The 20,440-nt window shown below is 40.7% G+C and overlaps 1 protein-coding gene across 1 annotated transcript; it reads right to left on the reverse strand.

The window, feature by feature from the left end:
* Window positions 1-343: 343 nt before the first annotated feature.
* On the reverse strand, window positions 344-17,773 carry LOC131881207 (cytosolic phospholipase A2-like). Its single transcript, XM_059227994.1, has 15 exons — window positions 17,517-17,773; window positions 15,022-15,155; window positions 14,674-14,820; window positions 14,018-14,133; window positions 13,907-13,944; window positions 13,543-13,678; window positions 13,335-13,471; window positions 4,639-4,867; window positions 4,457-4,570; window positions 4,103-4,395; window positions 2,069-2,426; window positions 1,667-2,001; window positions 1,371-1,585; window positions 1,063-1,244; window positions 344-828 (listed from the first exon to the last, which is right to left on the reverse strand). Exons 1-15 carry the CDS (start codon window positions 17,621-17,623, stop codon window positions 436-438), a joined length of 2,934 nt encoding a protein of 977 aa, XP_059083977.1. The 5' UTR covers window positions 17,624-17,773; the 3' UTR covers window positions 344-435.
* Window positions 17,774-20,440: the final 2,667 nt, after the last annotated feature.

The following is a 20,440-nucleotide window of genomic DNA, read 5'->3' on the forward strand; positions in this document are numbered from 1 at the left end:
CTCCAAATTTCTTTGAAGGCTCGCCGCCACAACTACTGGATTCAAATTGCTCTGGGGTCTTTTTGCTAGTTTGCAACTCTTTTTGAACAAATTCTTCCTATACTTCGGAATTTTAGACTGTGCCCCGGCTTGTTTAACACATTCAGGGATTGCTAAATTTGAGCAAACTTGCTTTGAAAATGCACAAATCAATGATAAACTGCAAATGAAGTCTTGCATCTAAAATATCGAAAATACCTATCCCTGGGTCTTGCCATTAAAATGTTGCTCTTACCTTTATCACGTCAAGAGTTGTCGAGTTTGAAAAATTACTTCTATTTCCCAAATCAAGTGCCTTTGGTCATTTCTTGCGTTCAAGCCTGGTCAAAAATGATCAAGGGTGATGATATCTTATTCGGATTTTCCATAAATATAACATATTTGTTTTTTTTTAACCTAAACACGCATGGTGAGCAATTCGATCTCCTCCCGAATGATGTGCAAATTATTTCGCACATTAAACTCCATCATAGCGGTCAGCCGATCAAAGGAGAGGTTTGGGTAAACAAATCGCCAGATCGCGTAAGCGTTTGTGTCATCAAAAATGTTAAAATCGCCAAATGATTTCTCATCGTCAGTCACTCTTGGTATTCCCGGGGCCTTGAAGTGGCGAAAATTTGCATTGATCAAGGGGAAGAAAATGATCACGGGCACATTGATGTCAGCTCCGAGATCTTTGAAGACGTAGCATTCTTTGATAGGCTGATCCAGGTACGTTTTGACAGCTTCTCGTACTGGTGGAAACGGCAAACCGTGCAAACGGGCCCACTTTTCTGCCAAAAGGATTTCCTGGAAAAGAAGCATTGACTTGAAATCACAACTGCAGCCATCAATATCATGTATCTAGTCATAGATTTCTAGACGCTGGATGTCGGACGACCGACCACTCGGTTGGCTAAACAGTACAATAACCCGGTTTGTAATCAATTCCCAGGAGACCATCCATTGTATTGTTTTACCAGCCGAGTGGTCGGTCGTCCGACATCCAGTGTCTAGAAATCTATGATGTAGTGTAATTCTCACTCTAAAGGGTGGTGTGGAATCCGAATGACGGCTGCTAAAATCCATGGTTATGTACAATTTAATCCCACGTTGGGGACGTAACATGAGAGGGAAAGGTAAGTTGAAGCTCAAACCACTGTCCACCAAATAGATCTTCTTTTCGTCCGTTTTCATGGACTCACGAAACCCTTTGAAATCGCAATCTAAGGAAGGAAACACTAGGTTAAATGCATGAAATTTTGCAATTGTTTTGCACTGATTGCAACGTGGGATGTATCAAGTACATCTAAATTATCTAGCTGTACCTGAATTTATCTACGGCATATTACCTGCTGTATCTGTTGGTTTTACAGGAGAGGCCGGACAAGACTCCAAAGGTTGAACTGTTTCGGCTGTGATTCCCCGGAGAGGGTTCAAAATGACTCCTGCCCGAAAAGCCCGCGAATTTATGGGAGTGGTCGACAGAGCTCTTTCCAGAATCCGATCCCATTTCGAATTCTCCTCCTCTATGGCTTGGATGCGTTCGGATGGGGTAGGCGATACCCTGCAAAGTTTAAAACCCGCCAATAATCATGGAATGATCCCGTTTGATCAAATTAGAAAAAAATAAGACGAAGAAGCATACTTTTCGATCTTCGACGTTGAAGACTCCGTCCGAAGGGATGTTCCTATTGCTGGCAAAGAGTCTGAGGACGACTGTGAGTCCACTTCTAGGCCACCCTTCTTTCCCTTTTTCATCCTTGGAAGACTATATTTCCGGAACTTTTGTCTCAAAGCGTAGGTTTTCTTGGTGAGAATGCTCGTTTTGGCATCGGAAGAGCACACGTCGCTCTTCCGATCTCCCTTTTTCATCCTTGGAAGACTATATTTCCGGAACTTTTGTCTCAAAGCGTAGGTTTTCTTGGTGAGAATGCTCGTTTTGGCACTCAATTGAAGCTTATTGAGCTGATCGATATCGGACTGTTTGTGCAATGAAAAAGGCTCATCGATTACGCTCACCAATCTGAACATATTTTAGCTGACTTACCCCACTTGACGCCAAACCAGAATCCATGGAGAGATCCGTTTGGCTTTGGTCCTGGTTGGTTCTCGAAAGCGACTCTTCCTCCAACTCATCAGCAGATGAAGAACCGCCTCCTGTCTGACGTGCAAACTGGGTAGAACTCGTTGGAAGTGCTTGAGGATCGCATCTCTCGTCTTCCTCCTCCTCAAAGTCTTCGTCATCATTGTCTTCGCTTTTACAACCTCCATCAAAGATGATCTCTTCGTCTTGTAGCCCCAAGGTCCCATTGGATTGGTATGTATGAGAGTGACTTTCTGTTGGAGCGTCCTCGCTTTCCAAGGGCTCAATGTCCGATTCTTCGTTACAGTCCTCGGCCAAGCATCTAAAAAATCAATTCTATACGCTTTGGTATTGGAGCTCCTGGGCGTGGAATAAAACTTACCAAGGCCAAGAATACAACCGTAATGGAATAAAATAATTTACCCGTACATGTGGACGTGGAGGCCCTACTTTTTTAATAAATTCCTCCCAACTTGATCTTAGTTGAATTAGTTCATTAATAAGCGTCATTGACAGACCTTCAAAAATTAAACCTAAATAAATGAAATTTTTGGAAACACAATTTTTCAGCAAATCTCTCATTTTCCAGCATAATTGCCATATTTGCAACTTTGTCTACCTTTTCGACGATCTTTGATTTTTTTCCCAGCCATTGGGACAATTGCAACATATTTTTACATAAAGCCTTTCCTTGTTTTTCTTTCCTCTTCTGGGGCTTTCCTCTTTTTACTGCTTTTCCCGCCACGTGCATTCGTCTTCTACGATATTCGAAAGTGGAAGACGTTGGGTGTCAGAAAGACCATGGCTTCATCATTCTCGAGACAGAAATGGCTAGACAATCTTAACAGCAAGCAAAAGTTCCCGTTCAAGTACTGTACTTTGGCAGACATTCGTTAGTGTACTTTTAAGTGTGTAAGAGACAATTCTCGGGCTGCCAGAAGTCATAACTTTCATCAACACTTGAGAAGTGAAAAACATGGATAAACTTGTCTTCAGGCCCAGATTCTTCCCGTCACTCAAACTCAACTGGAAGACGTGGTACTGCCCAAGAGCGAGCCGAGCGAGAGCGATCGACTGGGTTGTCAGATTTTTGAGGCGTTTACAGTAACGCATCCATCCCATAACTTAAGTTGGAGCATCCAAAAGTCCTTGCACTTTTTGAAGAAAATCTTCGATTGAAACATCTTGGAAACGAATATGAGAAAATTTGTGAAACCATTCAGAGTGATTTAGAAGGTTCGCAAATTTGGTTGTCTAGTACAAGAAACTACACAGGAAACTATTTGGAAATTACAGACAGGTTCGGGCGTTGTGGCACACCCCAGAGAACTTTCAAAGAATGGCATGAGGTTGATTTCTAACAATAACAAGTACGTAGATTTCCTTGAATATAAAAACAAGTGATCTCCAAGAGAGGCTTGAATTTTCCTTCTTTATTGTGATCCCAGTACCTATCTCGGACACCCTGACAGCAGCTATACAAACTTGAAGTGTCCCTACTGGCTTTTGATCTTAGATTACTGTTCAGATGCTGATCCATTGGCATCAGAGCATTCTGTTATTAGAATATATGTGTCCAGCTGAACAAATTACTTTTAATGCCTTATATGCCAAAACAATATAAAGCATGTTTGAAGTTTATCTGCATACTGGGCTTGTTTTTTGTATCTTTATTTGCATCTTGAGGTCCTTTTTTAATGCCTAATTAACCTTAGTAATGAATTACTCTTTTTGGCCACAGTAATTGTAATTGTGATCAGTTTCTTTTATTGAAGAACGACTAACGCCCTGCCATTGAGGTGCAGCATCAAATTATTTTGAACACATTTTAATAGTTTAGCAGCAAGTTGTCGGTCAGATCGACAACTATTGAATTACTCGGTATCAACCAAAGCAATCAAAAAAACCATCTACCCACTGGCTACTTAAATTAAACTACCTAAAAAATCTTTAGATATTTATGCTTTACCAAGAGCTTTAAAATGAACAACTCCTTACCTGACAATAAGATCCTCTTCTTCGGATGTTCCTAATTCGTTTCCAGTTCGCATATCCCTACCTGAGATCATTTTCAACAATTCTCCCTGACAGTTTCGACCTCTTTCTTGAACTAGCCGCTTGAATAAGATGGTGAAGGCGCTACCCCAAATTCCGTAAAGGAAGTGTAAAGGAACCTCAGGAAATCTTTTGACAACCTTGCCCATGTAGAACTTGCAAGCAAAGTCCTCACTCTTCATGTAAGCTCCATACTTGGGTATTCCAACGCCATAAGGATTAAACTCATACCATTCCTGATTGTGGTAACAAATGTCAGGTGATCAATTGAATGTTGGCTCAAGTTGACTCACGTACCTGGAACACTTTGGCTGAGACGTTAGACTTCACATGCAAGCAAGTGTAAATGGGCATAGGAGCTTGACCTTGCGCAATCTTATCCCTTTGATCGGACAACCTGTACTTCATTCGCTGGAAATAAAGAGAAAATGATAAGGACATGGAACCTCACAACGTACCTTTTTCCCATTTAACCTTACCCTTTTCAGAAGTTGCTGACCCACCAAATAACCGTAAAAGTCGGTGAAACTAACCGGTTGTCCACCCACTGACTTTCGAATGATCTTCTTCAGGTAACGAGATGACCAAGGCGGGGAAAGATGAACCTGCCAATGCTTTTCCACACACGCTTTCAGCTCAGATAGAATCGTGTTCACCACTTCCTTGTCTTCCGGATAGCCAGGGTGTGTGTAGAGGGTCGACAGGAACCTATGAGATAAAGATAAACCAAATCTTATTTGAAATGCCAGGCAAGGCAAGAGAGCTCCACATTTCAATTCAAAGTCTTGGTACACATCGAAGAAAATTGGAAACACACCAACTTTAGAACTTGAGTTTGACTCAACGAAAAAGAAAAGTTATAGGAGATTTATTTTGTTCATTCAACGCTGGGAAGAGCAAAAAACACAAGGAGAAAACATTTTTCTCAAGCTCTGCCAAAACACTTTCCCTCTTATGAAAGCAAAGAGATGGATCGACTTGAACCAACCAGAGGAATGTGAAAAGCCGACTGATATCTGCACTAACCAAATGATGACGTCAGCCATTACAACATATTGCTGATGATACTGGTGATGAAGACACAGCACACTTCTAGTAAGTTTTATTTTCTCGCCGAGCTCTGTGATGGGGCAGCCATATCCCTAACTTGCCTTTGATCACTCAATCATTCAATGATGTTGGTGGACTCTTCACCTTTTCTCATCTCTTACAACCACTCCGGGTTTGAGCTCTGCCAGCTTCGGAGTCTCATATTTTGTTGTATTCCTCAAATCCATGAATGGTAGCTCTGGGAAGCAATCTAAGAGTCAGTTCGCCTGCTTTGTTTAATGCTCTCTTGAACTCGGTCTAGTTGGCGAAAGACAGGTCTATCACGGAATATACATTCTTGATCACGTTTCTTTCAAGATCATTTGAGATTGTCATTGCTTCCTTGGGAATTTTCCGTGGAAGTTGGAAATGACCATGGTCAAAAATGGGATTGATTGCATGTCCAATCTAATTGAAGATTCGCTTAGTTTGTCCTTATTTTTTCCGCTGAATATCGCACGGATACGATTTTATACTCTTCATTTCTTGGGACCAAAACTGCAGCTGTTTTAAGCGATAGTTAAGTAACCGATTATTTTAGCGTAACTGAAAAGTCGACAAAAACTTCATTGCTGATTTTAAAAAGGTATTTGCGGTTAACTTATAATGTGATTGCAATATATAGCATATCGTATGGTAAAATAAACATCATGCCAATCTCTGGAGCATTGCTAAAGCCACGCGAAGAGGATGACAAAGCAGATAGGTTCATTTTAGTGCTCTTCAAGTCACAGATAGACAACGCGCAACTTCTTGCTTTTTCTTAAATATATATTTTTGCGGACTTCCTTACCGCTTCTGGGATTGGAATCCCAGCAATTCAAGACGAGAAATTCATTCATTTTACCTAACTTTTATTTACATATATATATATATATAATATTTGATCGACCACCAACAAATTGGAGTTGGCTGATCGGGCTAATCCTTGAATATAAGGTTGATCTGGAATTTTAGTCAAAAACTTGTCCAAGTCTGACTTAAATCCAGCTACTGGATCAACGGCTACACACGCCCTACCAATATTTGAAAGAAAGAAGAGAGTTAGTTCATTGTTTGTACTAGCCTGGATTCTCGAGGGCTTGAAGGTGCTCTCAAAACGCACGTTAAGCTTCTACGGTCGCTACAATTGAGCCTAAATCCTGGGTTGGGACAAAGCTCATGAATGCTTTTGTAGACGTACAGTATCAGATAACTTTCTTACCTTCTCCTAACGCACGTTAAGCTTCTACGGTCACTACAATTGAGCCTAAATCCTGGGTTGGGTCAAAGCTCATGAATGCTTTTGTAGACGTACAGTATCAGATAACTTACCTTCTCCTAACACTGTACAGTCCCAACTTGTTTAGTCTCCCCCAATATGAGAGCTCTCTCATATCCTCAATGTTCCCTAGTAAAACATCTTTGGACCTGCTCGAGCTTTTGCAAACCTGCTAACTCATTGGAGCCCAAATGGGCGAGGTATATTCAAGATACGGCTGGACAATCGACTTGAACAGAGTTAGATCGTCCATGAACATCGTAACGGGATGGACATCGTAAAGGGATGGACTACCATTGAGCTGGATTCTCGCAACCTCTCCGACCGAGTGATTGTCTAGAAAATTTTGCTCTAGTCTTGGGCTGCCCAACTGCCAAGATGATGAGAACCATTAAAACCTATTAAATGGTACAACGAAACAAAGTTTGGCTAGCCGAACCTCCTTAGGCCCTAGATTTTTGTTTGCTGCTCGCCTCCTGTTGAAAAAAAACACGAATTTACTAGAAAAGAAGATTGAAACCTACGAAATTTTAGCCCTTGTAAGGGGATTGGGGGACTCGGAACCTCCAAGGACCCAAGCCAAATGGGTGTGAATTGTTGTGCTCCGGGATGCCTGTATTTTGATGTTTTTTTTTTTTTTTATGTTTCTGTATTTTGAGGAACAGCCTGGTAGCAATGACTTAAGTTGGCATGTGGTGGTGGCTCGGTCAAGAGTGTTCGGTGATTATGAAGAGAAAAAAATGTAAATGTTCCTGAGGCCGTGGTGGCGGGATGGAAAGATCCGGAAATGCTTTCAACTCACCAACATTCTCAGCGCCATCAGGGCCTACAGGGTGACAACAATGACTTAGGGCACTTTGAAACGGCTTTAACTCTTCATCTATTGAGATTTCAGAGGTGACTCTGTTATGTTAAATCATTAAATATTAACCCTGCTACAATTAACATTAGAAGTTTATTCGACGTATCCACCTCTGGCAGAAATTACAGCCTTCACACGTTTTCGCGCTGCAGCACAAGAAGCACGTATGGTTTCCTTGTCAACATTTTCCCATTCTGTCAATAAGGCTGCCTTGAGATCTTCAATGTTTTTGTACAACCGTACCCCAACCTTCCTCTCCAGAAATGACTAAATACAAAAGTTGATTACATTGAGATATGGAGAGGAAGGAGGCCACATTGTCTTGTCTCAAAAGTGCTCAAATTTGTCCTTGCACCAGCTCTGAACGAGTTTTGTTGTGTGGGAGGGTGCACCATCCTGCTGGAAACAGAAGGAACCCGTCTATTGTTGAGCCTGGATCCAGGGAAGCACCTTAGAGGCTAACATGTCCAAGTAAATGTGCTGGTTAACTTTAATACCCTCTGGAATGAAGACCAAAGAGGTTTTCTTGCCGCAATCAGTTACACCAGCCCACACCATTACAGATGCTGGTTTTTGCCTCCTGAATATTGTTCTCTCTTTCACAGGAACACTCTGAATGTTCCTGGCCAAAATCCGATTATTTTGATTGTTGAAAGCAGCTTCAACAGTGAAAAGCTTTTCATTTGTCCAAATCACAGAAATGTCCGTGCCCTCTTGAAACCACTTCTTGAGTTTTCTTGCTCTGGAGAGCCTCTTCTGGATAACATTTGAACTCAAGATCTGTCTCTTTTGCATATGGTAGGCAGTCATGTGCAAGTCCTCTTTGACCACCTTTCGCATAACTTCCCGGTTCACCCCTGCCTGGTGAGCCATTTGTCGAATGGACCTCTTGCTGTTTCGACAAATTTTCATTCTGAGGGTTTTTACTAGTTTTGGTGTCCTCGCTGACCTGGGACGACCAGATTTTGGCCTGTTCTCAACACTGTTGAACTGTTTGAACCTTTTAATAGTATATGACACAGTTGATTTTGACACTTTCATGACTTCCAAAGTCTTTGCAATCTTCCTGCAACTGTGGCCTTCCTTATAAAGTTTTATGATGGCCTCACGGTTTTCTATTTTGCGCCAAATCTAGACACTATACAAATCACAAAGTCAACATAAACAACAATTAGAGGTAACTGGATGATATCCCTTTTGCATATGACGGGAAATTTGAATGATGGAGTTGCATTTGAAGCTACTTTTGGATGCCCTAAAACATAGTTGTCACCCTGTATTCAGAAGACTTTCCAATTTATCCTCGAGCTTTAGAATGTCTAGTGGAAAATTTCAAGACCAGAGTTTCTGAAGTAGTCTTGGACGAGGTCATCACCTGAGAGCTTCATTTTATGATGGATCAACTCAGCTTGGCTATGCTAAGCAAAAAGAAACAAAGACGGTACTTTCCCGATCTGCTTGCTTGTTGCTCATTATGGTAAACAACATCCCCTGCCCTGTACCGCCAACTCCTGGCTGAGGTTATTTTGAGCCTTCCAAGCATAAAACATCTTAAAATCCTTACTAGTCCATTAAGGACTGATACTGGGCTGAGTGAGAAAACAAAAATTTACCATGACGAGCGTATCAAGTCCCTCAGGTAGGTATCAGATAATATATATAGATATTAGTATAGAAGGTATCTAATGACCGACGAGATTTATTGTGCTCACCCATGGAGCGTGCCAAGTTCATAGGTGGAAATTTCTTTGGATTAATGGACAAGCAGCAACCAGTCAAAACCGTCCTTGTATTCATGGTCAAATCCGTGGCTGGCCCTTACCGAGATACCGTTGCCTTGTTCCCAATGACTACGATCGGCTCGAAAAATTTGAAGACCACCCGTACCAAGTCCTTGAGACTCTGCCAGACCTTGGGTGCCGAGTCACATTATTGTCTGTGGGCAATGCCAGCGCAAATAGAAAGCTATATGTTCAAGAACTTTGCCATGGACTTTTGACACCCTCCATCCCTCATCCAGAAGTACCATCCCAACCCTTCTTTTTGTCGTTTGACCTCGTACATTGCTTCAAAAATATCTACAACAACTTCCACGCCCGAAAAAAATTGGAATGTCCACTCTTCCAGACACCAGGCGTGATTCATCCCTCATTTCTCTACATTGAAGAATTGTTCAAAATGGAGAAAGGTAAGCCAATCAAAATGGCTTACAAGCTGACCCACAAGGTGATCAGACCATAGAAAAAACTAATGTGGGTCTGGCAGATACCGTATTTCACGATTCAACCTTGGACACCATGGAGTTCTTTGTGAATAAAAGTACAAAACCTGATAGGAAAGATATTGTGATGATCATGAAAATTGCTCGTCAATGGTGGAACTTAGTCAACGTGAAAACTCCAAGTGCTGGCAAGCGAAAACTGGAAAACTACGCCAGATTTTGGAAGCTGAAAAGTCTATCAAGTTACGATCTTTAGTGCCACTCTCAAAATTCAAGTAGGAAGATCTCAAAGTAGTGTTCAAGTCTGTGATTAAAGTGGACCAAAGTCAGATTCAGAACAGCGCCGAACTCATTTTGGACCAAATTCCAAAAGATGAGGACATTACCTTTAAAGACGAGGATCAGAATATCCTCTACTGCGTAGCCGGATACCTTGGAAGGTCGTTGGCGAACCGTAAGAGCTGTGAAGGCCGTAAGGTCTTGTTTGTGAAGGACAAAGAGCTTGCCGTGAAGTTCCAATGTCCAAACAACGAAAGTGATCGAATCCTACAAGCTACATTCTTTGCACAAGTGAAACGAGGAGGTACAACACCCCCAAGTGACCTGATTTTCGCCTTCTGCTTGCAGGTCTTGAAGTTTTACAAGACCATTCAGAGGATTTCGCGTGCCAATAAATTATTGATGACATCCAAAGACCAATGAGATGTGTTTGCTGCAGCTCTTTGCAAGAAACTGAGCTCGTCAATTGCATTGCGCCCTTGTTCCAAGCCAGCTGCGACAATGGCCATGAGTTTGAGGCTCTTTGGAGTGAGACAGCTCGGCGTTTGTTCAATTTCTTTGCGAAGAATATATGCGCTGACATTAATTCCAACGTACATGCAGCCAAAAAACGTACCAATACGTCTGGATCTCGCAAAATTGCCAAGTTGCAATCAACCACAACGTGAATAGAAGGAGAGTGCCCACGTCTAATATTATAATCATAACTTAAGCTAAAGCTTAATCTAAGATCACAGACCTCTAATCTAACCTGTAAAGTCGATACCTTATGAATAAATACCTATAAGGAGTAAGGATTTGCTATGCATTCATTTATGTCCATTTCATAGCGACAAATAATAGTTTGGGATTAGAATGAACAGAAATATAACAAAACAGGGAAGCAAAGTGAGAAAATTATGCTCAACGTTGCAATTAAACCTAAATCACTCCTAAACAGGTAGGAAACTCATCAAAAAATAATCCATATCTATGTTGCTCTCTGTATAGCGTGTAGCACTAGACAACCACTCGGTCGGCTCTGTTTTGCGTCCGCCATCCGGTGTCTAGATATCTATGCATCGTCAAACTATATCCGGACTTAAACGTGCGATATATCCAACCACATGTTTGAAAAGCTTTACCCACTTTCAACTGGATATGCTCATCGAACTTTCCATTATCTTGGAGGACTACACCTAAATCCTTCATGGATGAGACCTGCTGAATGCCATTACCTTCATCATCTAATAGTGGAGTGTCTAATGACAACTCCAGAAAAATCCATCCTTGACTCTCCAGAAGAAGCTCATATTTAGGTTATTTTACTTTAAAAACGTTCTTTCTTAACCATTCCAATGGGGAACACCAAAATTTAAATTTCTGTGACGTCAACCTCTAAACGCAGCACAGTCAGTTACTTGAAAAATACGGAACAATTTGGTTGTCTTAGGGCAGCCCTCAAACACTTTATTGGAACATTATTCGGATATTTATCAATCAAATGATGACAACAGCTCAGATGAAATTAAAAAAAAGCCAAAATGAAAGACGTAGAATGATATATTACTTGCCAGTTCTAGAGGGGAGGTCCATGACTTCTTTAGACGGAGGTAGGGGTGTTGGCGGTGGAGTCTTGGGGGTTGACCTGGTGGCAATTGCAAATATTCGAGAAAATGCTTCACATTATTCTATTGGTCATCAGGCGATTGGTTTGGTTTCGCTCGCTTGTGGGATTGGTGTTGATTGGTCCCCTCCTTGTTCCCCTTCCTGAACGTCTCATCGTGCCCACGTTTAGCCGCTTTGACCCTGATTTCTCGACTGCGGCGAACCAGGTCAGTCTTGGGGCATGTTGTGAACAAGCTCTTTGAAAGGCTTGATTCTCGTCGATTCTTTGGCGTTTTGGTGGTTGACACACCTTGATCGCAGCCGAGCAGAGCAGTCTTAAGGCAAGTCTCAAATAAGACGCTGGTCAGGTAGGAGTCATGATCAACCATTGGCCTCTTGTCACTTGAGATCTCTTTTTTGGGGCGGAGCAAGTCAGTTTCGGGGCACGTCTCAAAAAGGCTCTTGGACAGGTTGGATTCTTGTCGAACAGTCGGGGACTTGGTGCTTGGCAAGTCTTGGTGGTGGCGGAGCAAGTCTGTTTTGGGGCAAGTTTGAAATAGACTCTTGGACTGGTTGGATTCACGACGAATATACGGGGACTTGGTGCTTGGGATGTCTTTTTTGGGGCGGAGTAGGTCAGTTTTGGGGCAAGTTTCAAATAAACGCTTGGATAGGCTGGACTCAAGGCGAATGTTCGCCCTTTGGATAGGTGACAAATCGCCATGTTTTTTGGCAAACAAGCCTGACGATCCCCTCATTTGATGTGCTTGCTCAATAATTGACGGGTTCTTTGCCTGGATCTTGAATTGGTCGTGGGATTGAACGTGGCATTGCTTGTTGACGAAGTTGGTGGGAGCCATATTGATAGTTATCAATTTAAAAATGAACGTGCTCCTTCGAATGCCAATTGTAGACTGTTTTGATCAAGACCCAACGCCTTGGGGCAAACCATTGCCCTCTCTTTTTGACGGTGGCCATTCAGAAAGAAACGACGCTCCTTTTGCCGGCTGCGATCGCGCCGACGCGTCTGCCCATCGGCTACTCCAGGTCATGGAAACGTTGTGTTGCGGGGATGGGAAGATGTTCGTTTCTCCAACGGTTTCGTTTGATTCGGATGAGCCAGCACATGGCTGGATGGGATCATATGTTCTTCGGGTTGAGACCCTTTTTGGGTTTAAGAAAATTTGGGGATCGGTAAACTAACAGCCCATTGAAGATTGTTTGGTGTTTCATTCAAAAAGTGCAAAATTCAGTGAATGCTTTGTTATCAAACAAGGTCGTCTAATAACAACTCAATAGTTCAGATACTCAAAAAGTAAACCTAATTCTTTGGAAATGCAATCAAGTAGGTATTACTTTTAATGCTCAAAGTATTCCCCTTGAGAAGTGGAGGAAAAATAAGCAGATGATGTCATTGTATGGAGCAAAAGTATTTATCGAAGTTGGCGTTTGTTTCAATTTGCCGGCATGTTGAAGCGAACAGTTTTTCGATATGGAGGCAAAATTGAGGTGTACCATAAAATGACATTCAAGAGCTTTTGTAACACAATTTCACTCGATTATTCAAAAATTCAATTGGATCACGGATCGAGTTGATTGCGATGTTTGTCTTAATTCTCCCTCCGCAAAATAGCCCAAACCACGGTGGTGCACTGCATTCATTATTTCTTGATTATCCCTTACTCCACATGCCTAATAAAGTTAGTCAATATAAGAAATTCAGAATGCTGAAGTTATTCGTTAGGCGTCTTTTAATCTTGAAGACTCAAACGTTCAAAGATATCATATCTGGAAGCTTTCAGAAACTGATCTTGAAACCAATTTGTTTTTTCCCTTTGTCAATAGTGTGCCCTGTTGCTCAATCAAATCTTCTTACCATGATGATCCGGATAGTGCAGAGGTATATGTGATCATATCAATGACTCCAGCCTCCACGAGGACCTTGAAGGCTCCAGCATAGGCGATCATGGCACGAAAACCACCCCCTGACGTCATTAGGCAAATTGTGGGGACCTAAAAAAAACAATAGTAAATCATATATGAGTGGTTTTTTTTTCTCTTCACTTTGTTCTTGACTGATTCACCTGTATCTGCTCTTCGTTTGGGATTTCGAAATCAAGAAAGTTCTTGATACCTTGGGCAACCCGCGGACGTCTATGCTCTCGAAATTGGAGCTCTTCATCGCACAAATCTGTTCCACATTTGAGATCCAAATTTGGGCTGAATTATGAAGGGATACGGTTACTTTCTTAGTAAGGCTTGTTCGTGTGGCATTAAACTATTCATTCTGTTTATGTATTTTGTTTGCACAGTCATGTTACAATCACTATTTGTTATGATACTCTTTGAGCAGAATTGTTGAGCAGAACAGGGTTAGTAGGATTTCATTCATCAATCAGTGCATTGTCTTTCAAATCATTTGCTGAAAATGTGATGACATCAACTTACTTTGATTCGACCCTCAAATTGATTTCAATGCGGGAGCCCTGTTGACATTTGGTTGGAAAATCAACAAAACATTAAATTAGCAATGGACCAATTAAATGAAGCATCTCTTACATTCTTGAAGGCAATCTCTCGGGCGTGGTCTTTGTTGGGGTACAATCCATAGATATCCACGATGTCTCGGCCAATTTCTTCATTAACAGTTCTGTTCAAGTCGTAGAGAACAATTTCTGCAAAATTCAATAAGTTTTAGCACTTAGTTGCAACTTAAAGACAGATCATTCAATAGACGTAACCTTCTTGTCACATCTATGAATTTTAATAGTGATGATTAGCAAATTAGGCAAAAAACCAAAAGTGACATCCCAACTTTCAAAGCCTTTGTTAACTTCATGGAAGAGTTTATTTATTGGCATCATGGTACGTTAGATATCAGTGTCAAAAACTAAAAAAAAATCTTTAAAAAGATCAGAAGCTGAACAAGACTGTTTTTGAGGTTTCTTAGTAGGTTTTATCAGAAAGTGTGGTGTTAATGATTCATCTTCTCAAAGTGGGGTAAAATTTAAGTTGATTCTATCCCATTTAATGTCAATACAAATAGAATTGCACTTTGGTGTGGCCATTCATCGGCCACATTTGAGTTATGTTAATGTCAATTATGTTCTCTAATATTTTTTTTTTATTTTCAAAGTAACAATTACCAATAAATGAGCCCCTTGAACGATAAGTGCTGCAAAGTTCTAAAATTGACGGGGCTGCAATGAATTTACCTATCAGCCTATCTCGATTGGAATCGAAATAGAAGATAAGGGTTTCATTCCACAAGGGCTCCGAACAACTTGTTACGTATTTGGTCTTCTTCAAACCATTCGGGGTTCCGATCAGCTGTACAGACACGTATGGATCTGGACTATATACTAAAAAAAGATTAATAAGAGGTTGATCAGATTCAATGTTATTGTAAATTCCAGACTTTGATGAACAAATATTGTGCAGTTTTGCAATTAGGCTTGGAGTTGTTGCAGGTGAAAAGCCACTCCACTGCTCTTGCGATTGGTTCGTATGTACGGACCCAAGTCTTTCCATTTACTTTTTTGTTTATAATTTATGATACTTACGCCAATCCTTGATTTTTCCCCGAGTGATTCCCTTTCCTCTGACAATGGTGATCAACAATCTCTGACATTTGCTTTGGTTAATTTGGAAGACTTGATAGTTGCCGATGGAATTTGGAAAATTATCCTCAATAATACTGTACCAAGGATAAAGAGAATCATAATCATTTTCTGCCATCTATTAAGAAGTTGTGAAAACTTAAACAAGGATCAACAATAGCAACAAGCAAGAATTAAATCCAAGTTTTTTGTGCCATAGGTTCCCAACATTACTTCATTGTGAAAATGATATTTTCAGAAGATCAGATAGGCCCTAAAAAGTATCAGTAAACGAGGGGCCTCGCGTATCGGGAGAGATTAGAAATACTGACACTGTACCCTTTTTAAGAAAGGTACTGAAGGCATACAACATTACGTTTTCAAAAAGCATCCATAAGCTATGTTCAAAACCAGGTTTTGGGGTTAATTTTAGTGGAGGCTTATTGTGCCTTTGAGCATTAAAGGCCTTTAAAATGCAGATCATTTAAAACAAAGAAGCCGTTGAGTCATCTTTCACGAACTCCTTCATTGCTACTATGACTTCCTCTTAACATTCGAAAGGAATACCTATGCTTAGATGACATCAAAGGTTTAAATCCGTTATGATGCTTTTAGCTGACTTGGACAAGTTCTTGCACAAAATTCCAGATCAATCCTTCATACAGGGTGTAAATAAGTTAAAGGCATCCATGGCTGTTTTAGCAATATGTCTCCTTGCTCAAGGACTTTTTTTTTACTTTAAACTACAAGCATTCATCAGGAGGAACTGTTAACTACATAGTGGCATATTACAAATGATCTAACGATATCTTAGAAGCGATGGGTAACCCTCTGAGATATTGCCGTCAAAACAATGTCTAAAAATACAAGTGGGCGCAATCTTAAGGTCAGAACCAAAGCTAAGGGCATCCTGAAGGCCGGCAAAGACTAAGGGACGGTGATGAGCTTTTCAGTGTTCAAACCATTTGAAAGTGGAGAGCATCATGCAAATGCGATAAATCCATTAAGAACAGGCCGGACCAAGGCCCAAATTCTGGAAATTCAAGAGTCAATCTTTCGATGGCCAAACAGCAGAGGATTACCAATGTCCTTTAGAGTTATATCGAAACATTCATCGTATGGCGCTTGGTTTTTCAATAGGCCCTTTTGATTAAAATTGGAGATTCAATATGATCAAATTATTTTTAGGTTAAGGGAAAGGATTTTCAAAAGCCACAAAGAGCGGCCCTTAATTTCTTTGCACTCTGCATATGTAGATCAATTTGTGAACTGTAATTTGTTAGTCGATCAAAAATTACATCAAAACATGGATAAGCAATTAACTGTTTTTATTTCTATCCTACTGGGATTACATTTCCAGAAGAGGTTAATGAGTTCGAATATCAAGTAATAAAATGCGTCTCTCTTTGCAGCAAATGAGGTGAACAATGTTTAGGGCAGGTCAAGTGAAGGAAATTCAAGGAAAACTGTGGTCCGGCACCCTGATTTTGGGCATTTTGAGGAGGGAGAACTGAGACAAACATCACAGTCAACTCGCACTATCCGCTCATTGAATTTTCAATAATCGAGTGATTTTGAGTGAACTGTGTTACAAAACCCAACAAAATGAACATGTGTGGTGTAATTTCGTGAAAGAACTACCAAATTGACTCAATACCACAATGCTATTTGCTTAAACAATTATGTAAAATGGAATGAAGTTGACTTACATTTGTACAAGATTTAGCATTAAAATAATAACTCATGAAACTAGTTACACTGGAATATGGATGGGGATGCCAGGTTCGAGAATTGACATTCCCGAATGCTATAAACGTATTGCCTTCGTCTTCAAGTGAGACTGGCCGCCTATCGTTGTAATAATGAGTTTCAATTTTCAGCTCAATCAAATTAATAGATCAAACGTCATGCACTCCTAAAGCTCATTTCATAACTCTACACAGAATGAATGAGCTAGTTCTCTTCAGAAAAATGCAATTACCACAAAAGGATACCTCATTCATCCTATGTAGACCATGTTTTAAGCTTTGAGAGTGCATTACTTTTGATCCCGTCGCTTGATTGGGCTGAAATTTGAAACATGCACTCACAGCAACTTAGGGCGAGTCTCATTTGAAGACGAATGTAATATATTTACAGGATTAAAAAAACTGTCATTTCTCGACCTTAGCATCCCCGTCCATATTCCACTACTTCATGGTCGAACTTAAACATGGCAAGATCTTTTGTAATGAGATTGAAACTGTGGCGAGCATCTCAAACGTTTGGCACAAAACTCAAATTATAAAGTTGTATGTTTTCATTATTTCAAAACATTTTTCAGCCTTCATCAAGAAAAAGGCCCAAATCAAATACCAGTAACTAAAAGCACTCGACCAAGACTTACAAATCATGAAAATGATGGATCATTTTCATGATTTGTAACACCAATGGTAATGACAAAGACTATAAAAACAAACCTGTCTGGCTTGGGGTGGATCTCATGGTTCATTGGCAGTCCTACACCCTCCGGAGCCGAAACTGACCTTGGGATGGATCTTTGGACTTCCAAGCACTGCGAAGACATTTTTGCCCGCACCAACAATCACAACATAGATGCAGAAATTCTTAGAATGCCATTGTGGTCCACCCGAAACCTTGAACAAAAATGTTCCGTCTTCGAACTTGGAGCAAAGCCCGAGGCTGCCACAAAGACTTGACTAACTAAAAGGAGAACATACTTCAAGGCCAACCCAAAGCATCGCCACCACATTCGTTCCCTCCCTCCAAGTGTGAAAAAGGAAGAAACCAGGGAGCTAAGGAAACCTGCTCTTGTAAGTGTATCAGTCGCTGGGAAATCTGGTTCCCGGCCAGCCTTTGCAAGGCCTCTGCAGATCTGGGTGGTGCCAAGTGAAGACAAGAGAGAAAAGGCCGCACAAAACGGATGAAGGAACACGACGAGCCAAACAAGGGAGACACATGCTAGCAGGAGTTGCTCTGCTCTTTCTCCACATTTGACTTGGAAATGGATGCGGGCCTTCTGAAGGAAAGGAAAGAAAGGAAAGAAGGGCCCGTAATGGGATAAAATGGTATGCTAAGTGGTGGATGGGTAAGCATTGAAAACATTAGTCTGATTGGTAAGAACGTACACAACACCACGTGCAATCATGAAGGAAAAATCAACCGCAAAGATGGCCTACTTGTGATAAAAGAATTTGAAATCTCATTCTATGTACTGCGACACGCGTCATGAAATAATGAAATGAAATGATTGCCTCTAAAAGTAGTCATTTTGGTCGGAAATTCAAATCAATAAATCTGTTTCACAACTTGCTCAGAGGCTGACTACTTCTCGTTATGTTAACATGTTCACCAAAGAGGACTCTATTCTCAATTCTAGTAAAGCCATTATTTGAACCAGCTTTGCAAATGCTGGTTTTGGAATCTAGTGGTGTATTTTTGGAACAATCAAATGATTTTTTTTAGAAATAACACTAATTGTCGTTGAGTAAACCAATGTAGAGGTGATTGCAATGTGGTTTTACTTTTGGATGACACTCGTTAGTGCCAAGATGAGATCAATTTTCAGGTTCCTTTGACTCAATAGCAAACGTCCCGAGTATTCAGGTTGTTCCAAGTGAATGAGTTCTTTCAAAGCAGATCTAATTGATCTTACCAAGGAAAATTCAGTGGCTTGATTGGGATTCGATGTGATAAGGATTCATGAGGTGGAGGTCTCCACACATTTCGTCCTTTTTGCCCAATGCTACAGTCAAGAATACGTTACATGTCAAAATAAGAAAGATGGGGACACGGTGTGACTTTGTGTTTGGCTAGACCGTTGTTGGATAGGAATCCAAGCTTTTCTTTCAACCTTACCAGTTATACCATCACATTGAGTGTTTCCCTCTGATTATGGCCCTTTAGCTATACCTAGAGGGCTTGTTATACCGCATACCGCAGTCGAGGTAATCCCGACATCTCTGGATGTGAGCCTGAATTAAGACTTGTTTTCTTTGTGTGTTTCCACCACCTGGATAAAAATTACACTCTGAGCTTCATCATAACTAGACTCCGACAAAAAATGTTTATGTCGAGTAGAAATTCGAGAGGGCTGAGCGGACCGATTTTCTTCAAAAGGCCTCGGTTCAGCTTTTTCGCACATCTGAACGATCAAACTTTTCCAATTTCTGCCCGACGTGAAAACAAAATATTTTGTCGGAAGTCTAATCATAACCTTTCGTAACTTTCTTGTATACTCCGCTTCAAAAAAATATGTGCCTGGCTCAGATGAAAATGATAAAAAGGAGATGACCTAAAATGAAGCCCTTAGGAACACCCGATTTGACATCATGGATGTCACTAAGGGATCCCTCCCGCCTTGGCCGTACAGCAGGTTTGTTTTATGGTAATGGTGCGTCTACACGAGAAACATTTTGCCACAAAGTTTGCCTAACAATTTCGAAAATGTTTGGTATTTGACAAACAGTTCATCTCTGAGCCGTCTACACGTGAAACTACCGGATCAAAACGGTTTGACAAATATTTCGATTTAGATCTCTAATCAGATGATTTTCAAGTGATCGAATCATTTCCCAATGGGTCATTTATTTAATATTTATGATATGCACGGTAAACAAGATGATTAGTATAATGAACATAGGGAAACTGAGGAATTAAATTTGAAAAAAATTCACCGATGGGCACTGTCATGATGAGAATGTTTCGCTTTCCAAAAAGGTCCTTTATTTTGCCAATTTCAATCTGAGCGGTCATATTTTGGCTGAAACCGATTACTACTCGAAGGCGTGTTTTGCCCCGTTCTATGAACTATACCATAAGCCACCTGATGATGCACTTTTAATAACATTTTTGCTTTTGGAAAGGTTTTCGAAATTCATTTTGACTATAAATCATAAACCAATTGTTTGGAAACGAAAACCCGAACAATATTCATCATAATCGTGAATAAATGGACAACAGTTCTCCAAGAGTATCCTAAACTATTTAATAGCCGAGTACGGGTCGAAATATGACAACGATATATAGTTCAAAGGTCATGTCAGAAACGTAAACATAAATATAGTAAGAGCATTAAACATGATAAAGACAATTTGGATATTTATATGCAGTTAACATTACAGATGCCATTGACTAAAAAGAGTTGAATTTTATAGAACAAATAAGAACCCGCCCACAAGAACAGACGGCATTGGACAGGGAAGGTGATGGTCTTGGGCAGCTTTAAAGTAATGAGTCAGTGGGTAGGACTCAGTCCGTTGAGATCCGACTGATCTGGCTTTCATGGCTAAAATGGGCGGGCGTGAAATGGACGAAAGAGCAGCCAAAAGTGGCTGGCTGGTCTGGAGGCTGGGGTCTCAAGGGTGTACCTATGTACGTAGAG

This window comes from Tigriopus californicus, chromosome 5 (assembly GCF_007210705.1).
Source record: "Tigriopus californicus strain San Diego chromosome 5, Tcal_SD_v2.1, whole genome shotgun sequence".
NCBI classification, from domain to species: domain Eukaryota; kingdom Metazoa; phylum Arthropoda; class Copepoda; order Harpacticoida; family Harpacticidae; genus Tigriopus; species Tigriopus californicus.